Genomic DNA, 16,045 nt, shown 5'->3' on the forward strand with positions numbered 1-16,045 from the left:
ATTTCCTTTCGTATTTTTGTAAATTAAAGCACAGTGAAAGCTTGATATATTGAGATTCATATTGCGAGATGTCCGATATTACTTCAAAACATTATTATTTAAGATACAAAAATTTGTTGTTTATAACGAGTTTTAAAAAAAAAAACTAGCTTTCTGCAATAGCGGCAAAAATTTGTTTGAGGAAAATGCATTTTTCTATAATTAAAATTAATGAAAGAATACAAAATGGAAGACGTTTTTATTTATTCATATCGGATATTAATATTGAAAGTATACTGGATTAATATTGAATTTCCTCCTCCAATCATAATCCTTTAAGTTATCAAAGCATATATATGTGGATAACCACCAGCTAAATTACCTTTCTATATAAATATTAAAAAATATTTTGCTATTATCAGCAATATTGACATATACGTCAAATGAATGTTCAGTGCACAAAAAATAAATGGACCCCCATCAGAATTAATTTTGATCTAAAGTTCGGATCTTCATGTTCTAGGACTCATTCATAATGGTTCGAGAGGGTGATGTCTAATATACTAATTAATCAGAGCAAACGATATTTTAAGTTATCAAATTAGACCTAAAAACGTACTTTCTCTGATTAAGCATACCTTTTTTCGACAAATTCGGATTTCTGACACCCAAAATATAGTAGCTACAATCTGGAAATATTGTTTTAATAGTTTTTTCAGGAGCACATTTGAAAGTTTGGACCCTTTAATGTTAACTTCAGTTTTTGCGTATTTCATTATAACCCAAATTTTTTTTAAGCGAATTTAAAAACTTTTGCATACAATTCCAATCATATCAATCAATTCCAATTAGTTTTTCCAAAGATAATTTCAAGCAAAATGTAACTTTTAGTAAACATTTATAATTACTACTTTATTTAATAAAAGCAGGCATGAAAGTGGACAAAAATAAAAAAAGCTGAACAATGCAAGCCACTGAGAGGAGAGGGGGGGGGGGAATGCTCTATATGATACTGAGATTTATAAAAGCAACTTTTAACTATGCTGGGAGATTTTTATTTAATATTTAAAATGGCAGAAGCATTTATACAGTTAACTTTAAATTTTTCTTAAATATAATTTTAAAATTGTGACCACTACTATATTAAAAATAATTAAGCAATAATGGGAAGGCACGACTATTAAATTACTTACTAATGAAAAATATACCACATCTTTACAGTAACTAATTCAAGAAAAAACTTACTTCTACTTCTTTGAAGAATCGCGACATTGGATTTTAAAATCGCGTGAATATGTATCACGATATTGCATTTTAAAATCGCGATTTTGGATTTCAAAATCGCGTGAATATGAATCGCAATATTGGATCTTAAAATTGCGTGAATATGAATCGCGATTTTGGATTTTAAATCACGTGAATATGAATTGTGCGGTTGAATTTTAAAATCGCATAAATATGAATCGCGATTTTGGATTTTAAAATCACGTGAATATGAATCACGCTGTTGGATTTTAAAAACACGAAAATACAAATTGCGATATTGAATTTTTATATCGCGCAATTAAGAATCGTGATGCATTATTTTTAGATCACGTGAATACAAATCGCAATGAGTAATTTTTAAATAGCGTACAAATAAGAAAAACGATATCTGATAATACAAATGCGTGATAACGAATCGCAATATTGGATTCAAAAATGAGTGAATATGAATCACGATGTTGGGTTTTAACAATGCTTAAATACAAATTGCGATATTGGATTTTTAATTTGAGTGAATAGGAATTGCTAGTACGGCTTTTAAATCGCAACACGTAACTTTTAAATCAGTTAAATACGAAAATCGGTGATTGATATTAAAATCGTCTGATTAAAAATCGCGATTTTAGCAGATTCCAGCGCAGTTCCATAGATTTAAAATTCCGAAAATCAGCCAAACAAAAGAAATAAAATATTGGCGGTCGGAAACAAAACGATTAGACTCCTTTCCACTCTATAGCTTTTTCGCGGAAGTCTTTCATTCCTCTAAAAGTCGAAAAACTTTAGAAATGTAAGGTATACAATTTTTTCATAATTTGAAAGAATGCAATTTTAAAAGTCAAAATACAAAATCGGCCAAATAAATCCTGAGAAATAAAAATAAAAAACTCGTATTTTTCAAAAATTTGGTCCCCTAACTCCTTAATTTTTTGTGACTTAGAATTCATAACTATCAGGGCCGGATTAACCTATAGGCACACTAGGCACGTGCCTAGGGCCTACGAAATTCAGGGGCCTACGAAAAACTTGGGAGAAAAAAATTTGTTGACAAAAATAATTTAGCTTTAAAAACAACAAGTGTATTTTGCACAAAATTATGAAGATACAAATAAAAATATAATATTTTTCGGTAATAAATTATTTTGCAGAATTTTATGATCTAATATATTACTTTTTTGCGATTTTTGGATTCAACGAAATCTTGTATTATGCTGTCGAATTCCAAACTACGCAAAATGTCATATTCAATAGACATAAGTGCGAGCGATGCCAAACGATCTTGATTCATTGTTGAACGCAAATAATTTTTTCTCAATTTTTATCTGGAGAAAGATCTTTCTCCTTCTGCATTTGATCCAAGAATCGACAAATATATTCTTAATGCAATGTGAACGTTAGGAAAAGTATTCACAAGTTTATCTTTAATTTGAGCCTTCAACATTTCTTGTGCAGATTTATGTTCATATAAATTTGAAAATAGTAAAAATTCAGCTACAAAGTTTTTCTCTAAATCGGATAGGTAAATTTTCACCAAATTTTGCGCTCAGATTCTTACAAATTTTTGTGTAATTTCCTTGTAATTCGGGTTCGATAAAACATCGATTAATGACACTTTTTGGTCGATCCAGAAAACTGGGAAATTCAGACATCCGCGATAGCGATGGTCCCGAGCATCCCAGATAATTGGTTCTCTACTGTATAAATATTTCTTGTAATTAATCTCACTATCAATTTCACTGTTTTCGTTGCTGGTTTGTTGTTGTATTGTTGACGTGAAGTGTTTATATAGTTATCGATCGAACTAATCATAATGGTATTATCGATATCAACGGCAATATGTCGGTATTGCAAATAAAGTTCAATAAACAAATTCGTAAATTAAAATCCATATTAATAAAAATGTGAAAAAAAATATGCAAGAAAATTTTAGCATATATTTTGAAAAGAGGGGAGGAGTGGGGGAAGGAGGGGAGGGCCCAAAAACGGCTATGCCTAGGGCCTACGAAAGGTATAATCCGGCTCTGATAACTATAAAAGCAAATTTAAATCAAAGAGGAAAGAATGTTTCATGTTGATATGTGGTGAACAATAATTTAATAACTGTGTGAAAGGTTATTCGTTGCAGGCGTATGCCAATGTGTAAAATGCTTCTGCAGGGCAAAACAGAAATCTTGATGGAAAACCTGCTTCCAGCTCTGAAGAGAAAGGAAAACAAAGGCAGACAAACAACAACCATAAAAAAGCAGTTTTTTTTTTTCAAATGTAAGTTAATATTCGCTTCTCCGACGCAAATTTAAAATTCGTAAATTGAAAAAGTCATTACAAATTTTAGCTATATTGTTTGTTTTATATTTTATGCCGATGGACTAGCTCTTTTTCTCAAATGGAGAAATTAGCATTTTGCCGAACATAGATGTACCCTTTAAAAGCATCTGAAAAGAAAAAGGAATCATAAAGAGAAATTTTAAAAGTCTATTTGCATTATTTACAATACATATTAACATCAAGTCCTATGACTAAAATAGCCTTTTTTTTGCCAGTAAAATTATGCTATATAACAATTAAAAAAAAATTGAATTTTATAATTTAATAGGCATAACTATATTGCGAAGTTCATTCAAAACGAGGCATGATATCTTTAGTTAGAATACGTGGATGCAAAAGATCTTCTTATAACTTTATTTTCAATACAATAAAATGATATAAAAGTCAATTGATGCATACAAAAATAACATTTTCATATCAAAATATTCCTTTAATTTTTGGATAAATGCGCATGAATTTTTATTGTTGAATAATTTTTGCGTTATGAGAGTAAGAAGCATAAAAATTTTTTGGAATAGCGGTGACTGCTAACTATTTTTCTTTATTACAGAAGTAATTTTTAAGCTTACAATGTGTGGTAAATTGCACCATTCAGTGCAAAATACAACGATAACAGAAAAAAAATGCAATTTAAATTAACATTAAAATGAATCTGCACATTATAGTATCAATATTAGTGATTTTAGATTCTTAAAAACACACTTGAAAAAAATGTGAAGTATAAAATTCGATTTAATTTAAATATTTTGAATTAATTTGTCTGAGCCCACCTGAGACTTGACCCCTTGTCGGACAAAGTCTGGAGGATATTTCCGTATCGTCAACTGCAGCGCCAACTACATTAGCCAAGGTACCAAATAGATTTTAAACTTGCAAATTTTTTAAAAAAACAACAACATGAAGATGTTTGCATGGGGGTGGTTGCGAGCTATACCTTTCAAGTTGGTTCCTATCTGGGATGGGATTTTTTTAGTTTCTCCGGGTCACCGCCTGGAAGTTTCCAGGACCTGGCGATTATTCTGCCACAGATCTCTCCAAAGTCTGGCGCCATTCTTGCAGGAAAAAAAACATATTTTTTTAAAAAATATTTTACCCTTTGACCCGTTGACAAAGGTAGATACAGGGACGGTTTCCGTATCATGATTTGCAGCAGAATAATCGTCATGTCTTGTTAACTTCCGGGCAGTGGCTCACGAGAAACTAAAAAATCACAGAAGGGGACAACTGGAAGGGCATAACTTGTGGCAACATTCGGTCAAAAATCTACATGTTTTTTTACAAAACAATTTGCAAGTTTAAAATCTATTTAGCACACTTGGAATTGTGGTTGGTGCAACAGATCAAGATATGGAAAGCTCTATCTAGCAGTTGTAAAGATATGGAAAGCTCAAGATAAGGAGACGAATATACACCTTGCATTATTTTTAGTGTAAAAAAAAGTAACATTTTATATTTTAGGCATAACGCTCCATCAAATTAAAATATGTTAATTCTTTGAAGAAGAAAAAAAACAAGAAATACTTTAATATAACTCAAGATATTCAAAAATATTACTACGTTCAATTAAGAAGAAATATTTCATCAAAAAGGATACCAACACCATGGCTTTGAGGGCTTCTTTTTCTTTCGACCCATATTTTAGTATATAGAATAAAAATAAATAAGTTAAAGGCAATAGAAATACGCAAAAAGTATTTACTTTTTAACTTTTAAATAATATTCAATAATATTGTAACTTATCTGTATTTAATATTAATTTTATTAACAAACATTAAAACCTGAGATACAAATAACTTCAACACATCGCATCGTCACCAAAAAAGGGAATTAAAAGTAAAAATTAGGCAGTGGCTATTCAGCCGGCATATGCCAAAATAAATTTTACTTAGCCGTTGTTCGGTCTAATTCGCGATCGCAACGCTCGAATACGCCATCTGGGGAGAAAAACCAATTCCATGTCGTAGCTCCGCCCCCTCCATCACTTATTCCTTCAGTTGCTTGTAAGTCTCGAAGAGAGTCGGACGTGCTAACTGGTTCTAGCTAGAGTGCCTCAAATTATCTCAAATTATCATGAGTCGAATAATAGTTAGAAAAAATATAAATAAGTTAGATAAATCGTACTGTTGTGTACCTCGTTGTTCTACGTACGCTTTTAAAAATCCTTCTGTTAGTTTTCACATATTTCCAAAGATTTCTGACGGAAAAAGACGCCAGCAATGGATACACGTGTTACGCATTGGAAAGGATGTCAGTTCTGGAATGCGAGTATGTAGTCAACACTTTAAAGCTTCAGACTTCATTTGTCCTGGTAAGTAAATTACTTTAATAAGCTTGCCCTTTCTTCATTTCAATTTTATGCATAATTTAAGATATACTGGGAGGCTCCGCCCCCTGCTCGCCAACCCCCGAGAATTGCTACGCAATCCTATGTGGTTCACGCCGTGAACCATGGCTCGCTGCTCTCGCTCGCCAATGAACACAATGTTCTAGCACAAAGACATAATATATTATCATCTAAGACATAGTATTTTATCATCAAAGACATAGTATTGTACTTTTATAGATGAATTCTACCAATGTTCTTATTGGCTTTTAAAAAAGTATATTAGCTATTTAGATTGTACAGGGTAAAAAAATCAAAACTTTAGCTAAATAAGAAACATATTAGCAAAATAAATTATCAAATATTGCTTCACTAATATTCTGCATTTTAAAGCGTGAAAATTCAATGCATAAATAAACGCGAAATATAAAAAAAAAATTCAATGCATTCAATACAAACACTTAGACGTTTAGGTAGTTTGACGTTTGGACTCACTTCAATTAATTAATTCCTAATTGAGTTTAAATTAAATATTGTCATGTTTTTAGTGCATGAATCTGAATTGAACAACCTGATAATGCTCACTCTGGTTATTGTTATCTGGTTGCTCACTACGTGCTCTTGCGCGCCGAATCCAATCAATTAAAAATGAAAACTGTTGCCAGCTCGAGAAAAGAAATATCATCGGTTTTATTGATACATACTTACGTACGTATTAGCGTTTTATATAATATAGATAATGCATTCGTAAACAAGGGTAGATGTGTGTTGAATTGGCTTTTGATTTAACATTCCAAGGTTCGCATGATTTGTGTGTTATATTTTTATCTATTTTTGAAATCTTTATAAACGAACGTTTTTAAATCAGTACAGCTATGCATTTGTTGATTACTACAGTAATCAAACAGATTCATTTTCAAGTGACGATAAGAAAGTAATCAGTAAAAGTAATTTATGTCAATAAGAGAGTAATAAGTTTACTATTTTATAAAAGAGAATTTCGTATTTAGAAGACAATATATGTCCAGTGTTCCACAATTTGAGATTGAGCTTATTGTAATTCAATTTATTTACAAGATGTATGCAACCCAAGTAGCACAGAAACATCGATCTATACCGTGGCCGTTCCTATCAATATTTTGAAAGCGGAGAAATATAGATACTGTGAGCAAGTTATTGAATGAATTCCGTCAATGAAACTTTAAAAGTATTTTTCTTAAAACGCTCTATATTAAATATATTTTAGTTCCAAAGTTCAAAATATTTGTTAGAACGATAAAAATGAGTAAAATTTCTTTATACTTGCTCACATTAGTGAAAGTAAAAAATAGAATTCCGTGAAAACGATATTGAACGGGATTGGAAGGTGAAGCGAACTTAATATTGTTATCAACAAAGTTAATCGATATGAACGCTTGTCACGTGATCTTCAGCTCTGACGTCACGCTTTACGATTTGTTTTGTGTTCAGCATGTTATATCTCCTACTAAAAACATAATATTGTCGTCAAAAGTCACGTTACTGATTCAATTTAGGTAAGCAAAGTTTATTCATCTTCTATTTACTTGTATAAACTCTATTAATATTGTGTCAGGTCTTCATTTCTAATTGCAATGTTTAACTTTTATACTTAGGTTAAGCCTACATTACCAGAAGAACATTCCATTATAAAAAATCATATGTAGCTGGTTTTGAATTATAATTAAGTTAGTAGTTTTTAACTTTTCGTTAATTTTAAATATTATTATCGGAATAATTTCTAATTAATGACGTAAATTCATTGTCAAAGTTGTTTGTTCAGAATCGTTTACTTGTTGGCTGGGATGTTAAATGTTATGTTTTTCTGTGTGCTTATTAACAGTTAATTTGTTTTAAAACATTCAAAATTGTGCTCAAAGTATACATAATTTATCGAAATATTCATGTAAGTGAATTGTAGTAAAAGGTTATATAGATTTTAAAATTATGTCTAAAAGTAAGATAAGCAATATGAAAATATTAAACAATTTTAAAAAAAGAAATAAGTTAAACTTTTCAATTTCTGAAAACAATGATATTCTATTTACCTAAATTTAATCCAGTCTTGTAATATAATTCTCTAAATAAGAGTTCTTAATATATAAGATTTTAGTTTATGGTACAAGAACGATTGTAATTCATTACTACTACAATTTTTTTTTTTTTTAAATGTGCTAAAGGCTCAAAATCAAAGAAATTTTTATGTTTATTTAAACTTCTTTATAGAATTTTTTGTTTGCTGAAAATAATAATAAAAATTTATAGATAAAAAAGGGAAATTTAAATGTTAAAAATAATATCAAAATGTGTTAATATACAAAATATTAAAGCTGTTCACTTTTTTTTATCTTTAAAATAACTAAAAACTGAAGTATAATTTGGATAAGAGTGCACCAACTAAAACTTATAAGTTTCTAAGATTATGATTAGAAAATATTGGTCAAAGCTTTTCTAATTAAATATTTTATCGTTTTTCAGGCTTTGAAAAAACCCGGGGGAAATTGGGTTTTTTCATTTAGTGCTCATAAACTTTTTAAGTTTTACTGTATAAATATTTTTATTTATTAATTTTGCAGGATCTCAGAGAATGAAGGATCTCAATTTTTCACAAAAGAGGTACCTCTCAGAAAAACCAAGACAGACCAGGTATTTATATATATATATAACAGGTCTATGTGTGATTCTTATTAAATAAGATTATAACTTAGCTGTGATTCATTCTAAAATATTAATGTGTAGAAATTAATTTTGTAATGTCTTATCTTTTACTGATATCTATTTACAATATATATCAAGTAGAAATGTTATATTTTGATGTGATAATTTGTTACTGTTTTATCTTATTCTTAATGTCTTCATGTAAATGATTAGAATTTATTTAGGAAAAGAGTGCACTTGTTTATTTATACCACTATCAGTAATTTAATGAATAAATGTCAGACAGTTCTTTCATTGTGCTGCAATTTCACCAACATAGGTGTATAATTTGCTCTACTCAGCCTTTTAGCTATTAAGTAAATAAATAAATTATGACATCAGACTATTTTGTATTCTTGTCACCGAACAGAGCAATTGCAAGATGAGAAAACTAGTATAAATTTAGGAGCCTCGAGTAACATTTTGTATTTTGAATATTTTTTCCTCATTTATTTTTCATGAAAAATTTGCATGTTATTATATTTAAAAAAGTGTATTTAGTTTATGTATTAGTAAATGTATATAGTTTTCAGTTTTTGTAAATTAACTTGGTGTTTTCATAAAATACTTAATCATATTATTAGCATTAAGAACACATTTATAAAACTGCACATACTTAATCTCTTGTATTTGTTATTTTAGTGACTAAGATGTGTAACTGTGTGTTAGAAAATCATGAGGAGATTAAATAGTTAAGAAAGGAAATTAAAGAAATGAAGGCTCTGAAAAAGAGAAAGATAATTCAACATCTGTTCTTTTAGAATTACCAAGAGGTATTGAGTTCCCGTTTTCTTCGGATGGTGATCTTAATCAATTAGAGGAAAAGTTGAAAGAAGATAAGAATTTACAGTTTGCTTGTAAGTGAACTTATTGTAATTATTTTTATGATTGAGTTATTCAATGGTATTATAATCATTCCCTAATTTTTTTCTCCATAGAAAGCATTTTATTAAAAATGAAGCTATTATTATTATGATCAAAAAAATTACAATTGCTCATTGGATCCTTTGGTATAGGAACCTTTGCTCTAAAGTATAGACCAGTGAATCTTAACCTTTTCAAACCTTGCTGTCCCCTTAAAAAGCAAAAAAGAATTTCACCATCTTATTTGTTCTGTACTTGAGGGTGTATGGAGAGTTTAAATGATTATTCTATATAGACCGGGCAATAAATCGATGCCTCTCAAAATATCTACGTAACACATATATCGGCAGGCTGATATGACTTTTGTTTGCATCAGAGATCTGATTTAAGCAACTGATAGTTACTTTCATTTTAGGGGATGTATCAGCTGCGGAGTTGTTGATGGCATCTATTTTGCTTATTTTTAACAAGTGTACATATTAAATAATACTTGAAAGTGGGCTAGCTAATATAAATATTTTAATTCTCTTTTAGATTAAATTTTAGCATAATTTGTATTGTCTTGTAGCTGTTTGAATAAATTAACAAACATTTGTTTTCAGATTCAGTATTTTGATTCCATATGCCGGCATTGTGACTGAGGCGAAAAGAAAAGTCCTCATTTGAAAGAGTGCCTGCCATCACTAATGTCATTTGGGTAAAATTAATGATTAAAATATTATTTATTTTTATTAATATATATATGTGATATTTTTTTCCTTCCAGTTTTTAAATGCTTTAAGAAAAAAAAATTAAAGTTTTTTATCTGAATAACAATTCCAATTGCAATTTTTAAAACAAAATATTTAGAATTCCTCTCTTTTTGTATTAAATTTTACAAACATTAATTTGCAGTTAATCCTTAACATTTCTAAGTTTATTCAGGATTTTTCGTGTATATTCAAAATTTTTTAATATGTATTAATATATATCATCAGTCGATTTTTATCTTTGTAAACTGTAGTTAAAGGCAGCATTATAATTAAATTTAATTTAAAAATAATTCTAAGAAGAGATTCTCTCTATTTGAAAAATACAAAATAAAAATTTGTTCCCATGTAAAGGAAACCAGATGTTGCAAAAAAGTTTCAGAAATCCGAACCAAAAAAGTGAGCGGGAGAGAGAGGCTTGAAAAACTTAATTTTCAAAGTCTAACACAGTTGTACGTCAATAGTTTTTGGATCACGAAAAAAAGTAACTTCGTAGAAGGAAGGGAAAAAAACGATTACATTAAAGAATTAAATGCGTTTGGGAGTGCAGTGTATTTATAATAAGTTTAAGCTTTTGTTTAGTTATACTTCTAAGTATATGCAATCATAAGTAATCAATATCAGATCTAAATTTTAAAAATAAATCTTATTTTCAACTTCAATACTTTTTGTGTATTCACACAGCGTTTTCACTACAGCGCGAGAACGCGAGAATCTCGCATATTTTTTTCTTTTCTCGCATTAAAAAATGATTACCGCGAGAAATTCGCGCATTCTATAAATCAATTTCAAAATTCGCGAATTTCTCGCATTTTGGAAAAAGCTTCGAATTACGTCATTTAGAATAAAATCCGTTTCACTTTTCTTCCTGGATCTTCATTATTTTCAACACTTGCCCCGTTATCCAGCTTCCCTATTTACCAGTAGGCATTGTTCAGAACCTTTTCGAACAACAGAACACAACCCCTCTGAACCACGGAACCCCTTTCAGAACACATTTCTCTGCAACCACGTGTTTACTGTAGGTATGGTTTTTCATGTAAGACGTTCAAATTTTTTTATGCGCTAATGTAAGATGGACAAATACCTAGTAAAGGCAAAATCTTCTATGATGATGCAGCAAAAATATTCAATGCTTTAAAAAATAGAAGACGTTAAAAATGTATTATAACAAAATAAATTTTTTTTCCAAGTCTATTTGTATTTTTTCAGTTTTTAGAAATCTCACTTAACTTTCTGAAATCTCACCCTGTTTTTGAGAAAGGGTGAGAAATTCTCACCCATTTTTTTTCTATGATGAAAACACTGATTCACATTAGTATAAGAGAATGTTCTTTAATACATAGAAGTAAAATTGAATATTAAGATATACAATTAAAACTGAACCGATAAGCTTTTTCTTATAGTATTTTTTGTTGTTAAAGAATTAATTATTTAATCAAATATACAGCATTGCCGCTTGAATATTGACAGTTTTACAAAACAGTGTCTAATGCAGCATGCCCTTTTTTGATACTTGTGTCGATTCTCTAAGCCAGTGATTCTCAACCGAAGTGCCGCGGCTTTGTGCTGCCAAATTCTTAAAATGTGCTTGAAATGTTCATAAAAAGTATATATATCGTTAAAAGTGTGCCGCAACAAAAAAAAAAAGGTTGAGATACGTTGCTCTAAGCTCTTCATTCAGTTTAGTTCTCTAAATTTCGTTATATACTCAGTAATAAACTGTGTTTTGTTAGTTAGTCTTTCAGTTTTTATTTTTTAAAGGTTATTAATATTACTCAATGTTTTACTTCCAGCTACAGTTCTCAAACATTTTGAGGCCAAGAGATTGCGGAAAAATTTGGGAAGGTCTGCTACAGCCACTGATTGGGAAGGACGAAAACCTAAGATAATTGACGTGATCAATTCTTTGGACTTGGAGACCCAAGAATGGGCCAATTTGTTTTACTAAATTTTTAATGTTTATTCAAATAAAATATTCATAGCTACTTTTTGTTTTATTCCTCTGCATTCACACCTTCTATATTAAAAAACACGTTCATATTAGAAGGGTAAATTTTATTAAACTCATAAAATTATAATATTTTTGAGTTATTAGTGCTGTTGTGCAATATATTAAATTACTAATTTTCAGTGACTGAATCCTGTCTGAAGATCAAATGTGCATTGCTAATGCTAAAAAATAAGATAACTAATTTACATGCGTGGAAAATGTGGTTATTTTAAAACAAGCAAATAGTCTTTGATTTTGATTTATAAATCATAGTTGAGCTTAAAATAATTATCATACCTTACATTAATATTCACTTCTTATATTCCATCTACAGTGCTCACACTTATTCCTATTCATCTATTTTACACTTGATTTTTAAATTAATTACTGAGCAAATCCTAATTATATATATAATATTTGGAAACTGATTAAAAATATTCTTGAGTGCTTATTTTTTGTTGAAAAATTGGAGTACAATTAGCGAAATAAAATCTGAAGTGCAAAACCTTATAAAATAATTAACACAAATTTACCTATATCCTGCAATACCCAGTGAAAAATTTTTCTTGAATAACGTATCAAAATTATCGATCGGTGTTCTGCCGCATCTTTAAATGCTTATAAATATTTGTTATACGAATAACATGATGAAAATATTCATCGGCGTTCTACTGTATCCGTAAACGCCGTGGAATATGGTTTTTTCAAACTCGACATTCTACGGCGTTATTGAGATATCGATCTATATCAAATTTCACAATGTCGTACAATATAAAAAAAATCTGACGTTTTTACATAGATCGATGTTTCGGAACAACATCGAACGAAGTCGTAAGCGAAGTTTTTTCGAGATCATTCGATATTGAGTGCTACTTGGGAAATGCAATCATACCACGTTTTACATGTGTCTTCCATGCAAGTTTTTCTTAATAAATTGTGAAACACGTTTCCATATTTTAAGAAGCTACTTTTTGGAAGAAGTGTTTCATTTTTATAACTTTCTTTTGACTACGATTATATAATCAATTTTGAATTCTTCAGGGTTGATTTTAATCAAACTAGATTAATTATTAGTTTTATCATAAGTGTATACTATATATTTTTTTAAATCAATTCATTGTGTAATTTAATTTTTGAAACTGTATGATTTTAGCAATTATGTGTATCTACCAACCAAAGTAATCCATGTTTTCATGAGAGAATGTTAAAAGGTTTTCAGTATTTTGAAATAAAAACCAGAAATTATTTTAATGGAGTAATTTTAATTTATAGTTAGAATTAAAGAACTGTTTCTGCTTTAGCGCGTGTGTTGATTTATGCTGGAGAATGATAGTCCATTCAAACGATGAAATTAAACATATAACAGATTTAATGAATATAAGTAACTACAGTGTAGTTAAACATAATTGTAATACAGCTTCAGAAATGACGCGAAGGAAATAGCGAGAGTCTCTAGCGTCAGAGCTGATCGCTGAGATCCGCCATCGTCAGGTACTCGAGCAGGAATGAATAGTGGCGTTCCCCCTGCTAGAGGTGAGGAAAAGGAATGACGTCACACTCCTTGTTATCGCCATGTGTTGATGGTGGTTGATACTAGTCGCTACAGGAGCCTCCCTCTAAACGACGGAGTCGCTGTCAGAAGTCTAGTCTCTGTGGGCTTTTTACTATTTGGCCTGCACGTGTCTTCCGGGTGGGATTTGTAGGAGGTGCAAATGTGACACGTTTGGTTACAGGCTTGGGAATAGTCTGGTCTAGGTTCTCCTCGGGTAGTGGAAAGGTCTCGTTGTCTAAAAAGTCCTGGTTGAGGAGGTAAGCAGGCTTCACTCTATCGATACTGACAGTCTTTGTTTTACCTTTGACGGAAATGGTGAAGAATTTATCTAGTCTTTTTAGAACCAGGAAGGGACCATCGTACACCGGTTGCAAAGGCTTCCTCTGGGCGTCGTGCCGGAGGAAAATGTGGCTGCAGGTGGCAAGGTTCTGAGGGACATAGACATTCCTCTGGACTCCATGTCTGGAGGTAGGAGTGGGCTTTACCTTTTCCATGGTACTCTGTAGCCTCCTTGTGTAGGCATCTGGAGGTTCGCCTGTGTTCTCTGAGAGAATTTCGTTTGGCAGCCGAAGTGTTTGGCCGAAAACCATCTCGGCTGTCGTGGCCTGAATATCTTCCCGGAAAAAGGTGCGAAGTCCCAGCAAAATGGATGGTAAACATTCCACCCAATCGTCAGTCAAACATGCACGTAGAGCTTGTTTTAGTTGCCTGTGCTGTCTATCAATAAGACCGTTTGATTTTGGGTTATACGCGGTTGTATGAACATGGGTTATGCCGAAAAAATTATTAAACGAATGAAAAAGATTTGATTCGAATTGCGCTCCCTGGTCGGTTACGATTTTTCTTGGTACACCGTAGCGCGACATCCAGTGCGTATATATAGTTTTCGCACAAGTTTCGGCAGTTTGGTCGGATCCGGGGATAGCTTCAAGCCACCTGGAAAACCTATCGATAATCGTTAAAATGAATCTACAGCCTTGAGATAAAGGAAGTGGTCCAACGAGATCTATATTGATTTCTGAAAATTTTTCGGATGGCACTGAAATATTTTGAATAGGGGACCTAGTGTGCTTGTGCACTTTAGATCTTTGACACTGAATGCAAGTTTGAACAAAGTTAGCAACATCTTTTTTAATATTTTTCCAAAAGAATCGCTCAGTCAATAATTTAACAGAAGCTTTAACACCAGGGTGGCATAATGAATGAAAAGAATTAAATACACATAAACGAAAAGGTTCGGGGACATAAATACGTTGTTTCCCGTTGGAACGCCACTATTCATTCCTGCTCGAGTACCTGACGATGGCGGATCTCAGCGATCAGCTCTGACGCTAGAGACTCTCGCTATTTCCTTCGCGTCATTTCTGAAGCTGTATTACAATTACGTTTAACTACACTGTAGTTACTTATATTCATTAAATCTGTTATATGTTTAATTTCATCGTTTGAATGGACTATCATTCTCCAGCATAAATCAACACACGCGCTAAAGATGGTGACCCTCCCCCACACTGCAAGAAAAAAATTAGATAAAACTCCTTGCTCTGCTTCTGATTAATGATCTGTCCTTTCTTTCAGATATTCCTACGCGGAGGCCTAATTTAAAAAAGAATGCTATTCCTTCTGTAAATCTGCCACCTTCAACTGTAATTAACACCTATGTTGAAAGAGCAAAAAAAATTGCCATAGAACGTAGGCGCCGAAAAGCTCTTGAACTGTAAGTGCTTTCAAAATGTTTGTGAGAAATGTTAAGTGGAAATATTTTTGTATTTAGGTGCCTTTTCATCTGTTAACTACAATTGCCAAAGTAACAAGTATTTTTTTTGTATTTACAAAGAATTATGTATGTCAGTGGTGGCTATGAGTTATCCTCATTAAGTTTTCTTCGTTTTATTTTTAAAAAAATTGCATGCTGCTTTTAATGTTACCATAACTTAATGATTATTTTGGTGCAGGTGTCTATAATAAATTTCTTTTTAAATATTTATGATGATAAATTTTGTAATTTATAGGAGAAAATTAAGCTATCACTTATCAAAATTTTATCAGTCTCTTTAAGTTTTTATTTTATTTAATATGCTTTAACATTATCACTTTCAATCAAAGTTGAAATGATGGATTAGAACTGTTAAATTATTTAATATTTTTTTCTATATTGATTGGTGAATGCCTTAAGTATATTAGGTTTTTATCAGCTGTCAACTATACTGTTAATATCAAAATTTTCTTTTACAGTCTATTTTAAATTGCAAGATAGTTCCTGGCAATTTTGAAATGTCTAA

The 16,045-nt window shown here is 30.9% G+C and overlaps 2 protein-coding genes and 1 long non-coding RNA gene across 8 annotated transcripts in view; 2 read left to right on the top strand and 1 right to left on the bottom strand.

Moving 5' to 3' along the window:
- Positions 1–5,494, bottom strand: part of LOC107441833 (BUB3-interacting and GLEBS motif-containing protein ZNF207-like) — a 32,612-nt gene extending 27,118 nt beyond the window's left edge. For 2 of the 4 annotated variants that reach the window (XM_087159990.1, XM_087159989.1), the window contains exon 1: positions 5,162–5,392. In XM_087159990.1, coding sequence (XP_087016116.1) covers positions 5,162–5,202 — 41 coding nt within the window. In that variant the 5' untranslated portion in view covers positions 5,203–5,392. Of the gene's footprint in view, positions 1–5,161 lie in introns of all 4 variants that reach the window. The other 2 variants (XM_087159991.1, XM_087159992.1) reach the window with 2 other exon arrangements.
- A 64-nt stretch (positions 5,495–5,558) lies between these two features.
- Positions 5,559–15,614, top strand: LOC147814244 (uncharacterized). 3 transcript variants are annotated; one of them, XM_087159998.1, is made up of 3 exons: positions 5,559–5,875; positions 8,485–8,554; positions 9,248–9,387. In XM_087159998.1, the coding sequence occupies exons 1-3, from the start codon at positions 5,638–5,640 to the stop codon at positions 9,252–9,254; spliced, it is 315 nt and encodes a 104-aa protein (XP_087016124.1). In that variant the 5' UTR covers positions 5,559–5,637; the 3' UTR covers positions 9,255–9,387. The 3 variants fall into 3 exon arrangements, with proteins under 3 accessions (XP_087016124.1, XP_087016123.1, XP_087016125.1); XM_087159999.1 differs by lacking the exon at positions 5,559–5,875 and adding an exon at positions 7,175–7,425; XM_087159997.1 differs by lacking the exons at positions 8,485–8,554; positions 9,248–9,387 and adding an exon at positions 15,342–15,614 and having other exon boundaries at positions 5,579–5,875.
- On the top strand, positions 9,323–12,206 carry LOC122269103 (uncharacterized). The gene is made up of 3 exons (XR_015432733.1): positions 9,323–9,462; positions 10,072–10,166; positions 12,015–12,206. It is a non-coding gene; the product is annotated as an uncharacterized LOC122269103 (long non-coding RNA).
- Positions 15,615–16,045: the final 431 nt, after the last annotated feature.

This window comes from Parasteatoda tepidariorum, chromosome 3 (genome assembly GCF_982258835.1).
Source record: "Parasteatoda tepidariorum strain Cologne lab strain chromosome 3, Ptep-v5.0, whole genome shotgun sequence".
Classification (NCBI taxonomy): domain Eukaryota; kingdom Metazoa; phylum Arthropoda; class Arachnida; order Araneae; family Theridiidae; genus Parasteatoda; species Parasteatoda tepidariorum.